Source organism: Dromiciops gliroides, chromosome 3, assembly GCF_019393635.1.
Source record: "Dromiciops gliroides isolate mDroGli1 chromosome 3, mDroGli1.pri, whole genome shotgun sequence".
In the NCBI taxonomy this organism is placed as follows: Eukaryota; Metazoa; Chordata; class Mammalia; order Microbiotheria; family Microbiotheriidae; genus Dromiciops; species Dromiciops gliroides.
The window spans coordinates 573,567,830-573,593,099 of NC_057863.1; the positions used below are offsets into that span (position 1 = coordinate 573,567,830).

General features: G+C 39.2%; 1 protein-coding gene across 1 annotated transcript in view; it reads left to right on the forward strand.

The window, feature by feature from the left end:
• LOC122747963 (phosphatidylinositol 3,4,5-trisphosphate 3-phosphatase TPTE2-like) overlaps positions 1-25,270 on the forward strand; it is an 82,151-nt gene that overhangs the window by 36,472 nt on the left and 20,409 nt on the right. The window contains exons 8-14 of the mRNA XM_043993725.1: positions 1,287-1,351; positions 8,962-9,022; positions 10,628-10,709; positions 10,826-10,914; positions 13,685-13,746; positions 15,234-15,314; positions 18,703-18,808. Of these exons, the coding sequence (XP_043849660.1) occupies positions 1,287-1,351; positions 8,962-9,022; positions 10,628-10,709; positions 10,826-10,914; positions 13,685-13,746; positions 15,234-15,314; positions 18,703-18,808 (546 nt within the window). The remainder of the gene's footprint in view (positions 1-1,286; positions 1,352-8,961; positions 9,023-10,627; positions 10,710-10,825; positions 10,915-13,684; positions 13,747-15,233; positions 15,315-18,702; positions 18,809-25,270) is intronic.

Here is a 25,270-nt window from a genome sequence, read left to right on the forward strand (position 1 = left end):
GCAGGCCACAAGTGGGCAACCAAGGTCACTCACTGGCTATGTGCTTATGGTATGCTTCCCCATGTTGGAAAATAAAGAGATGACAAAGGATGGAGGGGCAACAAAAATGGCTGGGAGACTTTCCATGTAATAGAGTGACCTCTGGCATGCAGGTCTTGGTCACTAAAATAAGAGAAAACAAGGGTAGAGCTCCTCTAGTTAGCTTCTTATGATTAAGCCAGTCAATTTACAATCTGCAGTTCACAGCTCTGAGGCCTACTATCAGAACTTATAATAATCACCACCCCTATGGATTCATATCAAACTGACTACTACTTATTGGAATAAAATAGGGGTCCAATTAGTCATCTATCACATCTCTCCTGAGATTTACCTTAGTTATCAGGACTCGGTTCACTAAAGCTTTGAATGGATGTTCAATTTCATTGATAGCATTTTTAAAGCTTGTCTACTCTGTCAGATTTCCTAAATTTGAGTTTAGAATAGTTCAGTCTAAAATGTCAGGGGGTGGGGTGGGGTGGGGTGGGGAGAGTCTATAAAAATCTGATTGGGCTCAGGGACCCAAAAAAAACTTCATCAGTTTGAAAATTTCCCAGGAATTTCAGTCACTGATTTGCAAAGTTCCTGGATCTGTGAAAGTCAAGCCAAAAAACATTTATTAAGTACCAGTCATGTGTTTGGCACTGTGCTAAGCACCAGGAAGACAAAGAAAAGCAAAAAACAAACAAAACAAAAACCCAGTTTCTTTCCTCAAGAAGTTCACAACCCAATGGGGAAGATACCATGTACAAAAAAGTACATAAAGGTAAAATTGGAGACAATCTTAGAAAGCTTAACAAAAGTTACCAAAACCATTGGAGAGAGCAAGCTCTGACTTGATCTTCCAAAGGTCCTTGGGATCAAACATGAATTACCATTAGTCTGAGTCCTTTTCCCCTCCCATGCTTACTGCTGGTGAGAGCAGATACAAATCCTTTTTCAACTAGCGTCAACTAGGGAATTCAATTAGAACTAGATGGCTCTTGAAACTCATGGAATTAAATGATCATTCTACTCTATAAATTTATCCAAATCTCAGTCCACATCTAGTCACAGGGTTGACTTGTTTCTATTCTGTGACTCTTAATTCCCTGAAATAAACTTTCTACTACTAGAAAAGGAGCTTGTAAATAAAAGTGGTCTGAGAGTCAATACATTATAAATATGTATGATTTTATATTTGCAAAATCTTATCATTTCATCATTTTAAAGATTTCTTAATAGGAGCAATCTCTTTTTACTTTCAGATAATGTTATTGCCATGTCCTTCCCATCATCTGGAAGTCGTTCACTCTATAGAAACCCCATTAAGGTAAGAGAGAACATTATCTAATAGGTACTCATTTTATATTTCTCATTGGAGTCCATTACAATTTTATACTTCAAGGGAGATATCAATCTAAACACTCCCTGACTTATGTAGGCCAGCTTATACTATCTCTGAGAATCCCCTCTTCACTGGTATCACCAAAATGAACTCCATTTCCCTCCTTACCCCCAGATCCCCTTGTCCTATTAATTTCTTTTTGGTCATTTCTGGTGTAACTCTGCAAGTGTCACTTGTGTACATTTCCAGTTTTCTTTACTTCTCCCTCTGTGTCCTTTGCTATTCCATCAAGCGATAGTGTTCCTCACCTATTGTGACTCAGTTATACCTACTTTTCTTCCATGAAGGCTCCAGGACTATACAATCTTGCTTCTCCATACCAATGTCCTACAGTCACTACATTTTCTTTTGTTCGTGCTTCCTTTCATTTTCCTGAAGAAGGGAATGTGGGTTTCCATTGAAGAATTACAGAGTCTGCTTACTGACTCTGAAACTAAAGCACAATATTTCTATGGGGTTCTTTAAAGGATTTCTTCATCCTTTCTCCACAGAATATTAAAACTTCAAAGGAAAAAGTTGCAGTTAGTCTAGAAATATTTCTTAAACACCTACTATGTGCCAGGCACTGTGCTAAGCTCTGGTTACAGAACTCTTAAAAATTAACCCTAGTCTCTCTTGCCCTAGAACCCCAGGAGAGCCAACCATGCATTCTCTCTCCAGCCCCCTTGCTGGGATTTTCTCTATCTAGATTGTTGGTCACTGTCACTTGCCAACCCAGAGAATGAATACAAAGGCATGCAGCTGTCCATAGGTTCCATAATCTATGACTTAAATGAGCAAAGAAGTTACAATGGCTGGTGCTCTATACATAATGATGGAAACATCTCTGAAGTCATCTTCATTATGGATTCTGATTCAGTCTGTACCCTATGAGGTTATTGACCAAGTCTATCCCTTCAAGATTTCTTTGCATTGATTTATAGACTAGAGCACAGGCCAGGCAAGTGAAGAACCTGCCTCTCCTTCAATTGTACCACCTGGGACCCACTGGAGCTTGGGACAGTGTGTCCTGGAAGCAGTGCCCTACTTTAAGAAGGACTTAAAAGTTGGGGCAGCTAGGTGGTGCAGTGGATAAAGCACCGACCCTGGATTCAGGAGGACCTGAGTTCAAAGCCGGCCTTAGACACTTGACACTTACTAGCTGTGTGACCCTGGGCAAGTTACTTAACCCCCATTGGCCAGCAAAAAAAAAAAAAAAGGACTTCAAAGTCAAGAAATAGGCTAGGAACATGAACAGACAGAAAAAAAAATGTGAACCATAGAAAGTTTCTTTGGTGACAAGGAAGATCAAAATACACCCTCAGAAAAAGACAACAAAGTAAAAAAATCCTACATCCAAAGCTCCTAAGAAAAAATATGAATTGCTTTTAGGTCATAGAAATGCTCAAAAAGGGCCTTGAAGATAAAGTAAGAGAGGTAGAGGAAAAAATGGAAAGAGAAATGAGAATGATGCAGGAAGGCCATGAAAAAAAAGTCAACAGCTTGAAAAGCCAAATAGAAAAACTCTCTGAAGAAAATAATTGGTTAAGAATTAGGATTGAACAAATGGAAGTTAATGACTTTATGAGGAATCAAGACACAATAAAGAAAATCCAAATGAATGAAAAAGTAGAGGGCAATGTGAAATATCTCCTTGGAAAAACAGCTGACCTGGAAATAAATCCAGAAGATATAATTTGAAAATTACTGGACTACCTGAAAACCACAATAAAAAAAAGAGCTTAGACATCGTCTTCCTAGAGATTGTCAGGGAAAATTGCTTTGATATTCTGAAAGCAGAAAGTAAAATAGAAATGGAAAGAATTCACCTATCACCTCCTGAAAGAGATCCCAAAATGAAAACTTCCAGGAATATTATAGCCAAATTCCAGAGCTCCCAGGTCAAGGAGAAAATATTGCAAGCAACCAGAAAGAAACAATTCAAGTACTGTGGAGCCACAGTCAGGATAACACAAAATTGAGCAGCTTCTACTTTAAAGGATCAGAGGGCATGGAATATGATATTCCAGAGGGCAAAAGAATTGGGATTATAACCAGAAATCACCTACCCATCAAAACTGAGCATAATCTTTCAGGGGGGAAAATGGGACTTCAATGAAAAAGAGGACTTTCAGTATTCGTGATGAAAAGACCTGAACTGAATAGAAAATTTGACTTTCAAATACAAGACCCTAGAGAAGCATAAAAAGGTAAACAGGAAAAAGAAATCATGAGGGAGGTTAAAAGGTTAAACTGTTAACATTCCTATGTGGGAAAATACTTCTAACTCATAAGAACTTTCTCAGTATTAGGGAAGCTGAAAGGAATAAATTTAGCCAGAGGGCATAGGAGGAAATTGATTGTGAAGGGATGTTATCTGTAAAGCATTTATTTTTTTTTTTAATTTATTTTTTTTGCGGGGCAGTCAGGGTTAGGTGGCATGCCCAGGGTTGAACAATTGGTGAGTGTCTTGTGTCTGAGGCCAGATTTGGGTTCAGGTCCACCTTGGTTCAAGGCAGGTGCTTTGTCCACTGTGTCACCTAGCTGCCCCATGATGACATCTTTAAAATAAAATTAAGGGGTGAGAGGATTATACTGGGAGAAAGGGAAAGGGATAGGTGGAATGGGGTAAAGTATCTCACATAAAAGAAGCAAGAAAAAAACTTATAGAGTGGAAGGTAAGATAGGGGAAGTGGGGGACTGAATGAGCCTTAATCTCATCATGATTGGCTCAAAGAAGGAATAAAATACTCACTCAAGTGGGTATAGTAATATATCTTGCCCTGCATAGGATTGCCCCCTGCTGAGAGGGACATTGTGAGAATCAGGCCTGAAGAGAAGCCATGTGACTTGGCACCTGGAAGTGACCTTTTTGGGGTTTCAAGTTTGGATTGGCATCTGGAAGTTGTGTCTAATGCCTGTGTGCCTTGTTAATCAAAGCTACCAACCAATTATCTTGGAGTTGTGTGTGTGTGTGTGTGTGTGTGTGTGTGTGTGTGTGTGTGTGTGTGGACGGCCCTGCTTCCTGTTTCACAGAGGGCTTCTGGGAGAAGCTGCAGAGAAGTGGTCTCATTTTGTCCAGGACTTTGGCATGGTGGGAGAACTTCACGTGGACTGCTAGGAAAAGCAAGGGTTTCTCTCTCTGACTATGCTGCATAGATCTAAACTAGGGTTTTCCATTCTCTCTCTTCACTAACTTCTAATACACTTTAATAAATACTTAAAAGCCTAAACTCTTGCTGAATTGATCAGTAAATCTTAGCTAGTTTCTCCCCCACACTGGGGTCAGGTCAGGCAACCACACATTAGATTTTAAGCATCATAGCTAGAATTTTAGGTTTTATACATTCCACTATTGTCTTCTCTTTATGTTCTCTTGGATAAAAGGCTGGCAGGCTTTTGGTGATCACCCTCCTCATTTCCATTCCCCTTCACAGAACAGGTAGTGCCTAAGCTTTTCTTAGAATTAGAACAGTAAGTACTACATAACTCAAACTGGATGCAGAGCAATAGAACCATCTCCTTTGCAAACTCTCCAACTCTCCATGCAATCAAGGTATCCCCTTTACAGTCCTTTCCAGAGTTCCAGTGACATGTTTGTAGACTTAGGAAATGGACATTAGTTTAAAAATAGTGTGGTCTGTGTATCTATATTTAAAATGTTTTATGTCTTTAAATATATGTTATGATGTTTAAATGAAAAAAGTATCTCTGATGGCATTGGGTTTTGCACTATTTTAATTTCAAATATATAATATTTTCTGTATAGTAGGTTAAATTGGCTCTTGTGGTTTGAACTGTAAATCAAACTATCACATTGTTTTTTAATTTTGTTTTTGTTTTGTGGGGCAATGAGGGTTAAGTGACTTGCCCAGGGTCACATAGCTAGTAAGTGTCAAGTGTCTGAGGTCGCATTTTGAATTCAGGTCCTTCTGAATCCAAGGCTGGAACTTTATCCACTGCGCCACCTAGCTGCCCCCAAACTATCACATTGTTATAAGGAAAAATGTGATCTGAAGTTCACACATTAGACTCATAAGTGAACTCTTTGTCACTGAGAGTATTATTCTTTTCCTCTTCCAAGTGTTAATCTTAAACTGTGTCCACAATGTCTCAGATCAATTTGTTGGTAGTGCTGAATCCAGTTCTATAGGTAGATATTAATCAATCAATGAATCAACAATTATTTCTTAAGCACCTAACATGTGCCTGAAACTGTCTGGAAATGGGGATACTCAGACATCCTGCTTTCAAGTATCTAGATATAATTTATATATTTAGATTTTCCTTATTAAGTCCCTTGTTACTTAAAATCTCTTTCAACCAGTCTTGTGGTTAAAATGGTAGCATATGGGCTGAATGATAGATGGATTTAGGATGGTTTGTAAAACTGTGCCCAAAGAATGGTGCTTAATGGGTCAATGTCATCTTGGAGCATGGTCTCTAGCATAGACCACAGAGGTCTTTTCTAAACTACCCAACAGCTAACTGCTCTTTTGAAATTTCATAGAATTAAAGAATTTTAGAGCTGGAAAGGATCTCAGAGACTGTCTAGTCTAACCTACAGCTGGACAAAAATGCACTTAAAACATAACCCATAAGTGGTCATCCAAAATCTTCTTGAAAACCCCCAGAGGCAATACATTTCACTTTTGGAGAACATGAGTTGTTAGTTGAGCAGCTAGGTGGCACAGTAGATAGATGGTGGGCTTGGAGTAAGGAAAACTCATTTTCCTAAGTTCAAATCTGGCTCCAGACACTTACTAGCTGTGTGATCCTGGGAAAATTGCTTAACCCAGTTTGCCTCAGTTTCCTCATCTGTATCTTTGCCAAGGAAACCCTAAATGGGGTGACAAAGAGTCAGACATGACTGAACAAAAAACAAACAAAAAAGGAATTTTTCCTTTGATCAAGTTTAAGTCCACTTCTCTGCAACATCCATCCACCTCTTCTCATTCTCCACTTTGGGGGCAGACAGAACAAATTTAATACTTCTCCCAAATGCCAGTCTTTTAAATGCTGTAAGACGACTGACCATTGGGTCTTCTCTAAGCAGGCATGCTCCTGGCTAAAATTCCCCATCCCTTTAATGGATCCCCCTCCTTTCTGGTTGCTTTCCTCTGGTCATTTGAAAGCTTATCAGATCAATCCCCAGCTCTAGCTTGAAGCCTCACTCTCCTCCCAAGCTACAAAATAAATAAATCAAGGGGTTCACTGGCTTTACATAAATACTTTAGGACAGGGGATAACCTCATTTGCAAATAGCATTTTTTCTACTGAATCAGGTGACTGCTACATGGAATGTGATGGTCTTGATTCATTGACCAAATGGCTCAGAGGGATATGGGAACATGGCTGCATTACATTGTGCTAATCATTCTGCCTAACAGGCCAGGAATAGTTTCATCTCCCTATCAGACAGATACTGTAGAAATAATGCCTACCCCACCCTGGGACCAGGGAGGGGAATATATACATTAGCTTAACCACATCAGGTTCATCTTTCACCCTTGCTTCAAAAGCTCTGTCTTTCCCCCCTTCCAACTGTCCTGTGTCCCAGAACTGCCTTTTCTATCACTTCTACTCGGGCACAAATCTAGGCTGTGTTGATATTGAAGCCCACTGGAAATATGATATCACTCTCTGGGGAAATAGGACCCCAAGACTTGGAGGTCACACCCTAACAGACATGTCCTCTAGCTACCATTATTTCTCTTGGACAGCCTTCACACTTTGGGTTGGATGGCAAAAGCCTTGATGTTCCCTTGCACTGTGATGTTTGATTCTGATTGGATCATCCCACAGTGCTTTTACAAATAAATAGTTCACAACAGAAACTGCTTTTAGAACCAATTCAGCCTGAGGAACTGGGTATGAAGGCTCACCAAGATGACCATTAGTGTAAGCTCCAGGAAACTCCCTGACGTCATGCATCAAAGACTTCAGGAGTGCTGGGACTCCAGGAAGGATCTAGTAAGGAAAAGGACACATTTGTTTACTCAATCACATGTGGACTCTGCATAATAACTTATTTGAACTGTTAGCAAGTGAGTGTCCCATAAGATCAAAGGATCATATATCTAGAGCTCATTTTATGGATGAGGAAATCGAAGCCCCTGGAAACCAAGAGACTTGCTCAAAGACACATAGTCAGTGGGGATTGGAGGCAGGTTTTAAACCAATGTCCTTTGACTTTTGAGTCAATATTGCTCATTGAAGTCATTGCTGCCTCCTGGGGCATGTTCTTTGGTTTAACTTTTGAAGAGAGCCATTGGTTCAATTGAAGTAGTCAGTATATGAATAATACTGATGGTCTCCTAAACTGCCCCAAATATCTACTGTTCTGTGTGGGGTGACTTTTTGGGACAAGGTTAGAAATGTCCTTGAGAGACTGGGCTTTGAAAGGGCAAGCAAGGGGGGCAGCTAGGTGGTGCAGTGGATAAAGCACCGCCTTGGATTCAGGAGGACCTGAGTTCAAATACGGCCTTAGACACTTGACACTTACTAGCTGTGTGACCATGGGCAAGTCACTTAACCCTCATTGCCCCACAAAACAAAAACAAAAGAAAACAAAAACACACACACAAAAAAAAACACAAAAGAAAGGGCAAGCAAAAAGAGGATGTTTGGGTCTTGTATATAAATTGGTTATTAATATAATAAGAAAATAATCATTTTTCTCACTGTTTAGATTTTTTTTAAGCCCTTCATAACATAGCACTATCCTAGCTTTCCAGTTCATTGAATATTACCTCCTCTCTCACACTCTACAATACAGTCACACTTGCCTTTGTTACTCACAAGATTCCTTGGATGAAAGTTTAAGAGCCTAATAGCACCATTTCCCTTGCTGCTTAGATGCTTTTTCTTTTGGTGGGGGTAGCTCTGTTCCAGATGGTTGATGTTGCTGGAAGTATGACCACCTGGATAAGTGAGGTGTTACACTATATTTTTAAAAATGTCATCTTGACACTTAAGTGATCAACAGGGCTAACCAAGCATCTGAGAGTTTAGGTCAGAGATCAATCTGAATGGATTAATCAATTAAAATAAAAGCAACAAGGACCAATTTCTTTAAGACAGATGATGTACTGACTATACTTGTAAGGTCAAATTCACCTCTCTCTCCTAGCCAAAGTAGCACACTAATGTTTTAACAACCATCATAGGTGACTTGTTCCCCATCAGAAGAACTAGGTATGTGGTGAATGCTAGGACACACTTGCTCTCTATACCTTCCTTCGAGGCACTGTCCATAGTGCTGCTCTTAGCTGTGTTATCACCATGGGTAAGTCACTCAACCTGGAAAAGCCTCTGCTTCCTTATCTGCAAAACGAAGGTGCCTACTTCCTGAGGTTGTTGTGAGGATTGAATTACATCATGCATGTAAAATCAAAGCCCTGTATAAAGACCAGTTATTATAATTAAAAAGTGCGAAGAATTGGCATAATCATGTTAATCATTTCATAATAATAATAGTTAATCATTTTGAGTTTAAATGTTCTACATTTTATTATGTGTGTATGTGAAAATATACATATTTGTATATGTTTTAGGAAGTCGTGAGATTCCTGGATATGAAACATCCAGATTGCTACAAGATCTACAACTTATGCAGTATGTATAAATGATCCATTTCACTATTCTGTTTTGAATATAAGCACTTAGCACGAAATTTTGTGCCTGGTACAAAATAGGACCTTAATTAATAATCTAGTTGATTGCTTGTTTACTGAAGTCAGTGCCTTCTAGCAAGTGATGGTCTCATGTGAGCCTGGTAGAAGGAGCAGAGGATCAAGTGCTGGACCAGGAGACAGGAAGATCTGACACTTAGTAGTTGTGTGATCCTGGGCAAGTCACTTAGTCACTGTCTCTCTCGATTTCTTCATCTGTAAAACAGGGATTAAACATAGCCCTGCCTCTCAGCGTTCTTATAAGGACTAAATGAGATACTTGTAAAGAACTTAGCATACTGCCTGGCACCTAGTAAGTACTTTGAAACGCTTATTTCTTCCTTCCTCATTATAATTTCCTTTTCTTCCAGTGACTATTTCTGAAGGCTCTTTACCCTCACTCCCACTTAAGTTTTAAAGGGCCCTGCTTTTTAAAGACAGCTTAGTGTTGAATCAAAATATTATAAAAAGGAAAGGATATAAAGGATATAAGACAAAACTGTCTCGATTAAAGCTTTGCAAGCTGTTAAAGCTGGAGAAAACTTTAAAAATCATTAAATGCAATATACTGTTTTTAATTGTTAAGGAGACAGACCCAGAGGAATAAAGTGACTTGCCCTATGTGACACAGCTATCTAGGACAAGAATCCTTGTCTTCTGACTTGCATCTGAGTTCTCTTTTTACTCTACTCTGCCTCCTTAATGATAGGGAATGATATTTCTTGAACTTTTTTTTAGGTGAAGCCTATGTATGCCTGCATCAGAATTACCATGGAGACATAAACTCTTTCTCACGTATTCCAGATGGAAATAATTTCTTAAAATCAACTACCCACTGATATCATGGAACTGAGATATAGGGAGGGGGGGCATCTCCATGGCGATCCAAATGCAAGGATACATCAGTGAGAATTAGACTTGGGACCACCTTGGCACTTTTTTTCTGAAAACTCAGATAGATGAATATATTTTTTCTTGCTCTCATCCCTTAATCAGATGTATTTACCTCTGCTGTGGGTCCTATTTGGTATTACACCATGAGCCACTTGCTGAAGTTTAATATGTCAAGGCTATGACCTCAGGGCACAGTTGGGCAATTAATGCCACTGCTATCCAAATGTTTCCAAAGTTTCAAACTTTCCTGCAGGGAAGACGTAACTATTCTTGGATAGAGTTCCTCATGTGGGCAAATTCTTAGGTGGGCTAAGTGAACTGTAATTTTTATATATATGCTAACGTCAAGGCTAGAAGGGGCCCTGTATCTATGCTCCATTGTAACATACACACACATACACACACACAAACACACAGTATTTTGAGCTTCTTGGAATAGAGGAGCTCTAGTATTTGAAAGTAGTGGCAAACTATTTTTATTACTATTAATATTGCTTAAATGTCCTCTTAAGCATCTTCTGCCTAGAACCATTTCAAAAACGCAAACTCCCAAAATAAATGTTGAACATAAAAGTTTAAAAAACAACAATAAAATTCTGATGTAAACTTAATGTTTTAGTTCAATGTTTAAGTTTGATTTCTGTTATCTTTTTAGGTGAGAGAAGCTATAATCATTCATACTTCCATAACAGGGTAGAAAGATTCCCTATTGATGATCACAATGTTCCCACCGTAATGTAGGTTGTATGCCATGTACTGAGGGAGTGGGACTACTGGGGAGGAGTAAAGGGGGAGGGTCCTGAATTTCAAAATAATACTTCTATTCAACTAAAACTCATTTGCTTTTAACCAGTGAAATGCTGAAATTTGTGGACAGTGTATTTGAATGGATGGAGAAGGATCCAAAAAATATCATAGTAGTTCACTGTATGGGAGGCAAAGGTAATACTGTTCTCTTTCTCTTGGATTCAACTTCTATAGCTGTACTGATCTTCAGTTGAAAGAAAAAGAGGCTTCAAGTGAATTTCTATGCCATAGTCTCTTCACATAGAATTATGAACTCAGGCCAAGGAAGAGCTATGCTCCTTCATCCCCTTCTCCCTATTCTAATTGACATGGAATGCATTTTTAGTTCTTTTTCCTAGTCAGATGGATCTCCAGTGAGCAAGGTGGGAATTCAGTACAAGAAGCCTGTATGTGTCCTAATATTTGAAAAGAAAATACTTTCTATTCCAGAGGGAACAGAATAATAGTGCTCTGAGTTCGTTAGTGTGTTTGAAATATATTTGAGAAATGTAGTTTGTGAACATGGAGGTCTTAAAAACTAATATCACAGACAACAGAGAGAAAGCACATCATAATGGATAGAGATCTGGCTTCAAAGCCAGGAGAACCTGTGTTCAATCTGCCTTGACACACACTGGCTATGAGACCTTGGGCAAGACTTTCACCTCCTCAGTGCTCAATGCATGTTCCAAGGACTGTGAAGGTGACGAAAGTAGACTCTGTAGAGCCCTTAGAGCTTGGTCAGGTATGGAAGATACCAACATCATCCACTGTATCCCAAGCCATCACTAGTCACCCTAACTTTTTGTCTTGCCAGTGGGCTTTGATGACTCTAGACGAAAGAGTGAGGCTAATGTCTTTGTGCAACTCTGCCTCACTTAAATCCAATTCACATGCAACTCAAGACATCACCCTGTGATGTCATTGGTGATACCACCCTGTAATGTCATTGGTCCTTTTCAAAAATGAAAGACAAACAACAACAGCTCTAAGCAACTCTCTGACTCTAAGTTGCAGAGAATGTGTTGATCTACACTGGCAAAGGAAGCTCCCTACATTAATGAAATCACAAGTCCAGTCCCCCTCTCTATCCTCTGTTGCTAACATGGACAATGATTCTCAACTCTCTTTCCTACATTTCCTATGACACATCCATTCAAATCCTCTCTAGCTCAGATTCCATCTTGGAAGACCAAATAAAATCCTTCCTGGCCATACTGACCTAAAATTACCTCTTTTTCTTTTGAATCCCTATATTTTCTGAGAAGGTCATACAGCAATTGCACATATGCTATTTAAGTATTTTATTGCTTAACTTTTCACATGATACATTAATTTGGGAAACTAGATAGCAAGGTCCTTGAAGAAGGAGCTATTTTTTGAATCTCCTATTGTACTTAACAGGCATTTAATAAGAGGTTTGGGGATTTGGTTTTTTTTTTTCTGGTTTAAATATAGACAGTGAAGATTTAGGCTTTCCTAGAACTCAAAATGTCATTCAATGGTAACATATTATACTTAGATGAAGTATGGGAACCACATGTCTATCATGCTGGAAGAAGGATAACTTTGGCATGTGGCACATGAGTAGGGAATATTCTCTCTCCATTCCGTTTCTTACAGGGTTTTGAATAACTCTTCATAGATATTTATAGAATGATACTTGAGATGAAGCCTCTACTGTCAGCCACTTAAGCTGGGTGCCAAGCATGGCATAGAGCTCCTTTAGCTGTAGATAAGAAGCTTCTATGAAACCAAATAGAAAAGTACTTTCCTCTCTCCCAATAGCCTTTTTTGATTATGTTGTAGAATTGAACTATATCTGACTAAATAAGTTCATTTCAATTCAACAAACAAATGTTAAGCAATGTCCACTGAAATACATTGCCAAACAGTGTGTTTCATAGAAAAATAAATAAGAAATGTCCTCTTTGCTCCAGAAACTTAGACCAGTAGGACAGATAAGACAAGAACACAAATAACTGTAATACAAATTGAAATAGAGTGTCCCAAAGATCTCAGTGCAGTTTCAGGCTTTAATAACATAAAGATTTAAAGTTATTAAAGCCTATTAACTTAAAGATGAAAAGTCATTAAAGCCTAAAATTTCACTGTGACCTTTCAGACACTCTTTATAATAAAAGCATAGAAGAGGTACAAAGTGCTTTGAAAGGCATGATTATAGGATAGATTCCAGCAGAAGAAATAAGTGATCTTAAGAATGATACAGGGGGCAGCTAGGTGGCACAATGGTTGAAGCACCAGCCCTGAATTCAGGAGGACCTGAGTTCAAATTTGACCTCAAACACTTGACACTTACTAGCTGTGTGACCTTGGGCAAGTTACTTAACCCTCATTGCCCTACCAAAAAAAAATGACATAGATTTGACAGAGACTTAGGGCAAGGGAAAATACTCTAAAATATTAGCTGAGACAGTTAAGTGGCACAGAGGATAGCTAAATCATTGGACCTGGAGTGAGGAAGACCTGAGTTCAAATCCAGCCTCAGATACTTGTTAGCTGTGTGACCCTGGACAGGTCATTGAACTTCTGTCTACCTCAGTTTCCTCCTCTGTAAAATGGGGCTAATAATAGCATCCAACTCCTAGGACTGTTGAAAGGATCAGATAATATATGTAAAGTACTTTACAAACTTTAAAATTCTATATAAATTCTATTGTGGTTGTTATTATTTTTATTATCGCTAAGTCTTAACAGGGGAAAATAATAAGTTAGAAGCCTGAAGTCTGGACACAAGTTCAAGCCAGTGAAATGTCTGATTATTTCTGAAGCATGTATCATGGACATGTATATTTAGGTTAGAAGAAAACAAACTCAGTTTATAATCTCTGTAAGTGGCTGGCAACGGCAAGATTGAAAACACTCATCTATTGAGCAATGGTCACCTAATTAATTTCTTTTCTAGGTAGGACTGGAACTATGATCTGTATTTGGCTTATTGCTAGTGAACGTTTTGATACTGCAAAGGTATGAAGTACACTAATAAGTACTATATTGTTTTGTTGATTATTTAAATAGAAGTTACCAGGCCTGAAAAACCATTGAGAGAGATTAGATGCTATTAAGACTATCATTTGAGTTATAGTACTTGGGTGGGAAATTGATATGATGTCCAAGGGACCTTTCAACTCTTAAGATCCTTTTATTTTTTAAACCACACCTATAATTTAATTGGTACAAGGATTTCCTAGTGAAGAAATTCCATCTACCAATGAAAATTGGTACCTGGTCTGCAATTTATAGTCTTAAAGATTTGCCTACGACACTGAGAAATCAAGTGACTTGTTCAGGGTCACATGGCCAATATGTGTCATGGGCAGGACTTGAACCCAGATCATCATTGTGATCATCATCGTTGCTATCATTTAAATAGTGCCAACTATATTCCTGGCACTGTGCTAAGTATTTTATATTATTCTTAATGTCATCTTTTAAGCTTTAAAGGTAGATGAGCCATTATCCTCATTTCACTGGAGAGGGAGGAAGTACAGATATGTCTACATTCAATAATTATGTAGTAGAATATAGAATATAAACCACATATCCTGGCAGCTGAAGACAAAATTGCCTCATTTTGTCCTCACAACATCCCTTAGGGATAAGGGTTATTACTGTCCCTATTTACAGATGAGGAAACTGAAGGAAACAGAGGTTAAGTGACTTGTACAGGTAACAGCCAGTAAATGTCTGAGGTCAAATTTGAATGCAGTTCTTCCTCCCTCCAATGGACCCAATGCCTGGTGCACTATGGTACCATCTCACTGACACATCTTACTGACTCTGAGGCCAGTGCCCTATTCATATATGCCATCCTGCCTAACTATTCTATGGTTCTGTGGTGCTTGAATGAGACTTGTCTTTGGAGAGACCAATCCCTCTTTCCAAGTGAGAAACACAGCTGGATATGTCGGTTATAGGACATATAGGTTATAGGGCATATGGGTTATATTCTAAGTTCTGATACTTATTTGTTGAATGTAGACATATTAGTACTTCCCCCTCTCCAGTAAAATGAAGATAATGGCTCTTCTTCTTCATAGCACAAAAGATGATATTAAAGCTAATTAAATAAAAAAAATTAATCTATGAAGATCTATAGGCATCCTTTCAGGTACTATGTAAACCAAACCCATTGCCACCCACCCCCAAGTTAACTCTGCTCCCAAGATTCTTATCATAACATTCACATAAATATATGGAAAAATGTTTTTTAAATAAGACTGAGAAAGTAAGAAGAGGTTGATAAGAGTTCAGCATGCCCCATCAAACGTAAGTGCTCTGGAACTCCAAATTTAGGTAACATCAGCCCAAACAACATTGGCCAGAGTAATGGAAATGTCATTAGTTCCATTAGAAACCTCAAGTGTGTTTTGATGAAGAAACTAAGTAAAAATATTTGAGAACTCTTTGGTACTTGGTGGAGACTTATTTGAATTTTTTCTTCTTTTCTGAAGGAGAGCCTGGAATATTTTGGAAAGAGAAGAACAGATACAGCTACTAGTACCAAATTTCAGGGAGTAGAAACTCCTTCACAGGTGAGTTTTTAAACAAAGGATAGACCTTCTAGGAAAGAAGGCTATGAAAAGTAACTAGTTGGGTTTTAAAAAAAATTTTAACTAATATCCCTTAGAAATTCAACATTATTAGTGAATTTAATCATCTCTTGATAGAAAATAGGTAGCAGTGGTCTTTACCCTTTTGCTGTGGCAAGTTCAAGAACTGTTGAGGGGTATTTTGTTTGTTTGTTTTTTGGGGGAAGGGGGTTGTGGGGCAATGAGGGTTAAGTGACTTGCCCAGGGTCACACAGCTAGTAAGTGTCAAGTGTCTGAGGCCGGATTTGAACTCAGGTCCTCCTGAATCTAGGCCCAGTGCTCTATCCACTGCACCACCTAGCTGCCCCCTGTTGAGGTTTTTAAAATCAGTTTTTGGTGACTTCTGTGACCAGGTTTTCTTCTGAATACCTATCCTATCTTTCACATTCCAAAAATCACATTTTAAAGTGTTGTGGTTGGGTTATCATCACAAAAGAAGGAAGAGTAAATTCTAAAGATTCCATACCTCTCTGGACATGATGGTACAAATGCTTGTTGTCCCTACTGCTGAAGAGGTTGAGGCTAGTGTATCACTTGAGCTTGGAAATTCTGAATTGTGTTAAGGTTAAAGCCAATCAGTTGTTCATAAATAAGTCCAGCACCAATATGGTGAGCCCACAGGAACAGAGAGATAGCACACTTGGTTAAGAAGGGACAAATCAGGCTCAGGTCAGAAACAATGGAGCAACCAGTACTGGGATTGGGACCAAGGGTGACCATTATACCTTCAACTTGGATGAGATAAGGAGATTGAAGGTAAAAATAACAACAACAATAATAAAAATTCCATGCCTCTAAGTCGAATACTCAGGAGCAAGAAGCCTATTGGGATTTGCTCTCTAGAGGAGACTATCCCTGGCATAACCAGTACTAAGATAATTGCTATGTAGCTAAATCATTGGCTAAATAAGTGTTAAGGATATAAACAAAAGCAACACTTTCCCCCCTGCCTTTAAAGAAGAGATGCAGATAACTATCTACATGCAAATATATGCAAGGTAAGTGGAAAGTAATAGCAGTGGGAAGGCATTAGCATGGGGGAGGTGAGAGATGGAGAAGGGAAAAGATCTGCAGAAAGTGGAATTTGAGCTTAGCTTTAAAGCCTAGCAAGGAACCAGGAGTATGAAGTGAGAATGAAGAACTTTCCAGGCCTGGGGAACTATCAATACAATTTAGTGAAGTTGGAAAATGGAGTGTTATGTGTGAGTAACAACAATTGAGCCAGGACTAGGAGCTGAATTATGGAGTGTATGTAAGGGAGCAAAATGTAAGAAGATTAGGAAGATGGGGAACCAGGTTGTGAAGGACTTTAAATTCCAAACAAAGAATTGTATTGATCTTGGAAATGTAACAGGAAGCCACTGAAGTTTATTGAGTAAAGGGGTGACTGTGATAAGTTTTAGGAAGACCTCTTTGACAGCTGAGTGAAAGATGATGTGAGTGAGGAGAGACTTGAGTCAGGAAAACCAGCCACCAGGCTACTGCAAGGTCCAGGTAGTAAGAGATGAAAAGGGTCCACATCCAGGTGATAGGTAGCCTTATGCTGGAGTCTGGACCAGTTAGCTATCTACTACTTATAGCCCCACTTTCTCAGTATCATCCCATAGGCTGGTACCAAATGCAGAAGTGGGATATGCTGATACTTGGGGTAATATTGAAAGCAATTAAATAGATTTCTACTAGTGCTCCTTCACATGAGTTCTGGAAGCTTTGTGATTAACTGGATCCATGCAGAGTTATCAGTGGTACAACAGTCACTAGAGGTAAAAGGAGGGTTCAGAAAGAGAGAATTCTGGGGCAGCTAGGTGGTGCAGTGGATACTAGCTGTGTGACCCTGGGCAAGTCACTTAACCTTCACTGCCCTACCAAAAAGAAAGAGAGAGAGAGAGAGAGAGAGAGAGAGAGAGAGAGAGAGAGAGAGAGAGAGAGAGAGAATCCCAATAGATCTACGCTGGACTGACAGAATGAAATCAGTTGGGTTGGAATAGAGGGAAGAAATCAGAAATTACATTAGCCTTACAGATGCCTTGCTTATCCTTTTGTTCTGAATTTTTAACTATATTAGTTTCAAACTCCTAGAATATTCTTCTCTTCTTTACCTAACCATCTCTTCTTCTTCTTCTTCTTCTTCTTCTTCTTCTTCTTCTTCTTCTGCTTCTGCTTCTGCTTCTGCTTCTGCTTCTTCTGCTTCTGCTTCTTCTTCTGCTTCTGCTTCTTCTGCTTCTGCTTCTTCTTCTGCTTCTTCTTCTTCTTCTTCTGCTGCTGCTGCTGCTGCTGCTTCCAACTCTGCTTCCAACAGAATTTCCAGGCTAATCCCACCCACCTTCCATCATTTCAAACATTTCAGTAAGCTTTAGCCATCATATAATTAGTTGTATACATACTTGCATGTTTCTCTTGATATTTTATGGAGCTACTTGACTACCCTTTAAACCCAAATCACTCTGGCCTTTATGGAATGGCCAATAACAGCCCCAGACCAAGCCTGTGTGGCTTATCATTTAGGTTTGGATGGTTTAGAATAAGCAGAAATGGCAATTGTTTTCTGTTCTGGCCAGAAACTTTGAGGACCTTTCCTTCCCAGATTGAAATTTTTCTTATAGTAAATTAGGCCATCTTTTTTCGCAATTCTTGATGTGTTTTTTCTTTGTGTATGTGTGTGTGTATGTGTGTGTGGGAAGGGCCCAATGAGGGTTAAGTGACTTGCCCAGGGTCACACAGCTAGTGTCAAGTGTCTGAGGTTTGATTTGAACTCAGGTCCTCCTGAATCCAGGGCCAGTGCTTTATCCACTGCATCACCTAGCTGTCTCCATTTTGTCTCAATTCTTACCTAAGTCTTTAGTCACTGAATGGGCATTGCCACAGATAAACTGAGGCTTAGGAAAGACTTTAATTTAGGAACACCAAAGTCATCCACTTCATCTCAAGCCATCACCAATCCTCTTGACTTATGTCTCATCATTGGACTTTGATGACTCTGGAGGAAAGAATGAGGCTGGCAACTTTGTACAACTCTGCCTCATTTAAATTCAATCCATGAGTAAGTCAATACATAATCCTTGTGATGCCATTGGTCTCTTTTAGAATAAAGGACAAACAACACATTACATGTTTTTTTCATGTATGTTCTTGTTATCTCCCCCATTGATTACAAACCTCTTGAAAGGCAAAGACTATCTTTTTCCTTGTAACTTCCCATTGCCTTTACTACAAAATTTCAAGGTGTTTGCTCTATAAATGCTTGCTAAGATGTGGGTTACTTGCAGAGAAACTGGCAATGGCTATTTTATACTTTTTCTTCACTTACACCAATTTGTCTCTTGTATTACAGAGCAGATATGTTGAATATTTTGCCCTGATAAAGAATAAATACCATTGGGCTATCCCTCAAAATAAAATATTCAAGATAAAATCCATCACTATTTATTCAATTCGAGGTAAATATGTTTAATATAATTGAAGGTTAAGAAAGAGAAAATCTTATCAATTGAATTTGGTTACCAACATGTTCTATATTTACACATGTGTTCATGTATGTGGATATGCATATATGTGTATAGCTATACCTAGGGTACATAGATAAATAAATATTAGTTACTTGATTTTGTTTGTGTAAAGAATTCATGGTAAGGAAACTCCTTCCACCAATGGATATAAGCTCATTTGCCACTTATAGTCAGCCTGAAGCATTAAGGGGTTAAATAACTTTCCCATGGTCATAAGGCTAATTATGTGTCAGTGACAGGACTTGAACCCTTGTCTTGATAATTCCGAAGCTAGCCCTATATCCACTATGCTGCTCTCTAGCACATATATAGACACAAAAAGATTTCTAGCAGCTCTTTGTGTTGTAGCAAAGAACTAGAAACAAAGGGAGTGCCCATGATTTGGGGAATGACTGATCAAATTATGGTAATAAATGTAATGGAATATTACTGTGCCCTTAGAAATTATGAAAGAAATGGTTTTAGAGAAACCTGGGAAGAAAACCTGTATGAACAAAATGAAATGAGCAAAGCCAGGAGAATAATGTATATAATAACCACATTGTAAATGTTGCTCCCCTTCTGAGTTCCCTCCCCTAATCCCCATTCGCATTGGAAAGTTGGCTCCCCAGAGAGAGGCTGACTGCTGCTCCCCTTAGGGTTTCAGAGTAACCACAAGGGTTTGACATATTTTCCAGTTCTATTGCTCACAATCCTCCATCTAATGTGCTCCCCAATATTAATCAACCAGCGGATATCAAATAGCTATGGTAAAAGGATATTTACTGGGAAGGTATAAAAATCCCTGCTCCCACCAACTAAAAAGTACATTATTCAGTGAGGATAATGGGCTCGAACTTAAAAGAGTGGGTATAATATATTCTTCCCTGGTCTTGGGGAAAATAGTCCCCACCCACCTCATTTATGGTTGTGGTATAAGTGATTGGTGTATGGAAATGTTCTCTCTTTTTGCTATTAAATTTAGGATTTAAAATTTAATTTTCAAATTTTTGTAGATTTGTTTTGCATCACTTTTATTTTTTGAATTTGTCTTACTCCTATATCCAGTGACCCATCTCTTGTAACAAAGAATAAAAATGAAAGAGAAAACAAAAGGAAAAAATGCTAACACGCCAACTGAGTTTAAATATTCTATATCCATACGATCCCACCACTGTGTCATCTTTCCTTCAGAAGGAAGTTTGCTCTTTAAAACTATGTGACCTTCAGTTTCATTTTGGGGGGTTGTTTTTGTTTTGAGCCATTTGATGTGACTGGGACTGCAGGGTGGGAATTCTAGAGGTGAGAGGGTTAAGTCAGGGCAAGATCTCTGGAGGTCCTGTGGTACAAAGGGTGTGGCAGTGAGAAGGGCAATGGCTTGGGGATGGTATCAAGTCTCTCTGCACTCCAGTCTATCCTCTATATACCGTCAAAGAGATTTTCCTAAAGCACTAGTCCAACCATGTTTCTGCCTCACACCCAATAAGCTCCTGGTGGTTCACTATTATTTTTTTTAATCCACATTGATTTTTTACTGATATCTTTTTGTACTTATTAAAAAAAAAATATGTGTGTGGGGGGAGGGGGGCAATGAGGGTTAAGTGACTTGCCCAGGGTCACACAGCTAGTATCAAGTGTCTAAGGCCGGATTTGAACTCAGGTCCTCCTGAATCCAGGGCCAGTGCTTTATCCACTGCACCACCTAGCTGCCCTCTCACTATTATTTCTAACACCAAAAAAGGCTCTTAACAACCGGCCCTTTTTCCTACCTTTATAGCTTTATTACATAATGACCCCCTCCATATACTCTGCATTCCATTCAACCCAGCCACCTTGCTGTTCCTTACATACAACCCTCCATCTCCAGTCTCTGTGCCTTTGCCCTGGCCATGTCCTATGACAGGAATGCATTCTTTCCTTATCTCAGCCTCTTCTCATTCCTGGGTGACTTCAAGTTTCAGCTCAAATTCAAATCTTGTCCCATAATCATTGTTCTGGTTACTCAGTTGATGAAGAGTCTTGGAAATAGAACTGGGTCCACAACAGAAAACACCAACTGTTATCCTATAAAATGAAGGGATTGTATTATATGGCTTCTTGGGTCCCTTCCAGATGTAAATCCATGATTCTATCTTATTCACCTCTGTTACATTTGGCTATTTCATCAAAGAGAAGTTTCCATCAAGGTCTTCCTATAAAAAGTCTAGAATTCAGTGCTTGATACTTCTGCATGGGGCTTTCCTTCATCTCCCCCATCTTTACCCCTACTACCAAAAAGTTATCACTCTCCATGATGATCCTCCCTCAAACTCCCTAACTTCCTATTTTCTCAATCTCCTTAAGTCCCATTTCCTACTCCTTCATTCCACCTTAGCCCCATACAGGGATGGTCACACACGAGCACTTACCATTATCCACAAATTTTCTACTCCCCTAATGAGAAATCCTTGACATTCCCTGACTTGACCATGGTCTATTATTTCATCTCTCCCAATGCTTCACCATTCCTACAATTGTTCTTTGCCCTTGAGACACCCATTCCATCCGTCCCTCTGTGCTTTCTTAGACCATCCCCCCTGCTTTAACTCTGCTTTCTTTTTGACTCTACAACCTCATCTTAGTAGACATTTCAACTCTCCACTGTCCTCTGCTCGGATCCCTTGCCACGTTGTTCTGCTGCTGCTCTTCTCTTGCTAAACTTCAGTTATATATTACTCTTACCATTCACCTTGTCCACGTCTACTCATGAGCAGTTGAATGAAAGTGCAGGAAGTTCCACAGCCATACTGGCTGGGTGTATTACAAATTCATGTTATCCAATATTACCCAGGCCCTCACTACAGCAAGGAAGTAATTGATTTTCTATATTGCTCCTCACAAAAAGTATTCTAAACCTTTTCTTCCCTCCTCAGGTCTTCCATAGTTCTTCTTACTCCCTTTTTTTCAGCTGAGGAAGTTGCCTCTTAATAACTGAAAAATCTGAGGTCATTCAACATGAACTCTCTTTTCTCCCATCCTCTTCATCTCAAAATCCTTTGACATCCTCTTGCCCTCTCTCTTCTTTTCTTCCAGTCTGTGACAATAATATGTCCTTTCTCCTTGTCAAGGCTCAACCTTCTACATCTGCACTTTATCCTCCCTCCTCACATATTCTCTAGCACATTGCATCCCCAATCATCCCCACTGTTTTCAATTTTCCACAGCTGACTGATTCCCTTCTGCCTTTAAACACTTCTATGACTGGAAAACTGCAAGAGAATCATCCATTATCGAGAAGCTGTGCAAGTCCACCATCATAAAACTGGCATACAATACCGATGAACTTCTTTGGGCAACCAAATTTTGCCATGATCTTCCACAAGCCCTCATAACTGACAGTATCAAAGCCCTTGGTCAGATTGATGAATGATGCGTACAGACCTCTGTTCTACTTCTGGCATTTCTCCTGGAGTTGTCAGATGACAAGCACCATGTTGACCATTTCTTGGCCCTTTCCAAAGTCACACTAGCTCTCAGGTAGATGGCCATCTTCCAGGTGAAGGAACAGCCTATTACAGAGGAGGACTCTGACAAGAATTTTGCCAGCAGTGACTGAGAGAAATCCCCCTGTGATCATCACAGGACAACTGATTTCCTTTTCCTTTACAGAGATGGACTATGGAGGCATCCTTGAACTCCTGAAGGATAACTTTGTCTTATTGTATAATCCATAAGATTTCAATCAGCCTTTGTATGAACAGTGGACCCTCTGCCTTGTAAATTTCTGCTGGAATAGAGACATTTCCCTCCCAAATGGTCATACAGATTATTTAAGCCTTTTGAGTTCATATTGGTATGACCAGCCACAGCCAGACATAATGTACATTGTCTCCAACATCATGATGCCATTTCAGTCCTCTTTGAGCACTAAGGATAAACAACAACAAACACTCACCATCTCTCCTATCCTTAAGAACAACAACAATAACTAGTCCTTGCCATCCTCTCATGATATTGTCCTATATCTCTCTTCCCTTTATCAGCCAAAATCCTTGTAAAAACCCATGTACATTCACTGCCTACACATCCTGACCCTTTTACATTCTGGCTTTCAACCTCATTAGTGAACTAAAAACTTCTCTCCCCAGAATCATCAGAAGTTTTATAATTGCCACTGGGATGGTCTTGTCTCAGTCCTCATTCTTCTCAACCCATCTATTTCATTTAATATTCTCTCCTCTCTGAGTTTTAATGAAACAATTCTTTTCTGGTTCACCTTCTACCTGTCTGACTATTCCTTCTCAATCTCATTTGCTAAATAACCCTTTAACTGTGGTTATTCCCCAAGGTACTGTCCTGAGCTCTCTTCTCCCTTTTTATTTTCTATCTTGGTGATCTTATTAGCTCCTTTGGGTTTAACTATTTTCTCTATGCAGATGCCTCACAGATACACACACACATACACATACACACACTTATATGAATATATGTGTTTATTTTTCAGTTCTTTCAGTTGTATCTGACTCTTTGTGACCCCATTTGGGGTTTTCTTGGCAAAGATGCTGGAATGCTTTGCCATTTCCTTCTCTAGCATATTTTACAGATGAGGAAACTGAGGCAAACACGGTTAAATGACTTGCCCAGGATCACACTGCTGGTAAGTATCTGAGACCAGATTTAAACTAAGGAAGATAAATCATCCTGACAACAGGCTTGGCATTCTATCCACTGCACCACCTATTTGCTCTTGTGTGTGTATGTGTGCATTTGTATGTTTGTGAGACATGGGAGACACTAGCACAGGACTGCCCAGCATGTTGTGCCAGCATCAAAGAAGGTGCCATGCTCTATAAGCAAAGCAGAATTACAGTAGCTCAAAAGAAACATGAGATAACACAAATTTAGAGACACCTCCACTTAAATTAGTCATATGGACTATTTGTACCTGACCTGTGGTAAAGCCTTCCAAGCTCATATTGTTCTGATCAGCCACAGTTGGGCACACCATACTTTGACCACAATCTAGCAAGGTTATTTTGGTGCTTTTCAAAAATGGGGGACAACAACCATGTATATGTGTATATACCTGATATGTTCATTATATCTGTTTATATGTATGTGTGCATGTACATATATATATGTGTGTGTGTATATATGTATACAAATATGTAGAATATATACATCCCCAGCCTCAGTCTCAAATCTGAATTTGTCTCAGATCACCAGTTCTGTTAGATATTTCAAACTAGATGTTCCAAAATCATCTTAAACTCAACATGCTTAAAACTGAATTCATTATTTCCCCTCTAATTCTTCTGCTCTTCCAAACTTTCCTATTTCTGTCAAAGGTGCTACCATTCTTCTGGTGTCTCAGGTTCATAATCTCAGCATCCTGGACTATTCTTTCTCTCACCCCAGGTATCCAGACAGTTGCCCATCTTGCTGTTTTACCTTCAAATATTCTCTGAATTCATACACATCTACCACCTTAGTTCAGGCCCTCATCAACTCTCACATGGATTATCACAACTGCCCCCCCCCACTCCAAATTGGTGTGCAGGCTTCAAGTCTTCAGTCCATTCTACACTTTGCTGTCAAAGTAATTTTCTTTAAACAAAAATCTGACCATGTGATTCCTCTACTCACCTAGCTCAAATGCCCTCCTATTGCTTTTAGAATAAAATTTAAACTCTTTTTAGCTTTTAATGCCCTATAAAACCTGACCCTAAACTACCTTTCCAGTCTAATTGAAATATCTCAGGACCTTGAATCCAAGAGTGTTGGGAATAATTGGTGTTGCTCAAATCATCAGAACAACCCAGACTGGCCTCTACAGCCATCATGGCTGGTGGGTGGTGGCATAGAGGTGGTGGTAGATCATTATGGAATGAGGGCCTACCTTTCTCATCAGCACCAGGAACAGCTGCCACCAACAGACAGATAAGCCCAGAAAACCTGGGTGTAGCAGAACTTTACAGACCACCACTACTTCTTCCAGCCTAGTCCTCATAACCATCAGTTAAGGAAGCAACTCTTGTGGAGGAGAGGATAGGACCATCCCACCCATTGCCAGTCAATGGTCACTCACAGGCCTGGTAGGCTTTGGTACTGTCAGATGGTACAATATCAGAGAATGATATGATTTTATCCATGGAAATGACAAGAAAAGGCACTATACCTGCTATTTTGCCACTGCACCCTAAAACCACGGATGCTTTCCACCTGATTTGCAACTGAAACCTTCCACATGTGTTGTTTTCCTCATTAAAATGTGAGCTTCTTGAGAGCAATGACTGTCTTACTTTTTCTATTTATATTCCCAGTGGTTGGCACAATGCTTTTCACATAGTAAGTGCTTAATTAATGGGTCATTCATTCATTCAGCCTCATTAGACACTATTCCTCTTCTCATATTCTGCATTCCAGTCAAACTTG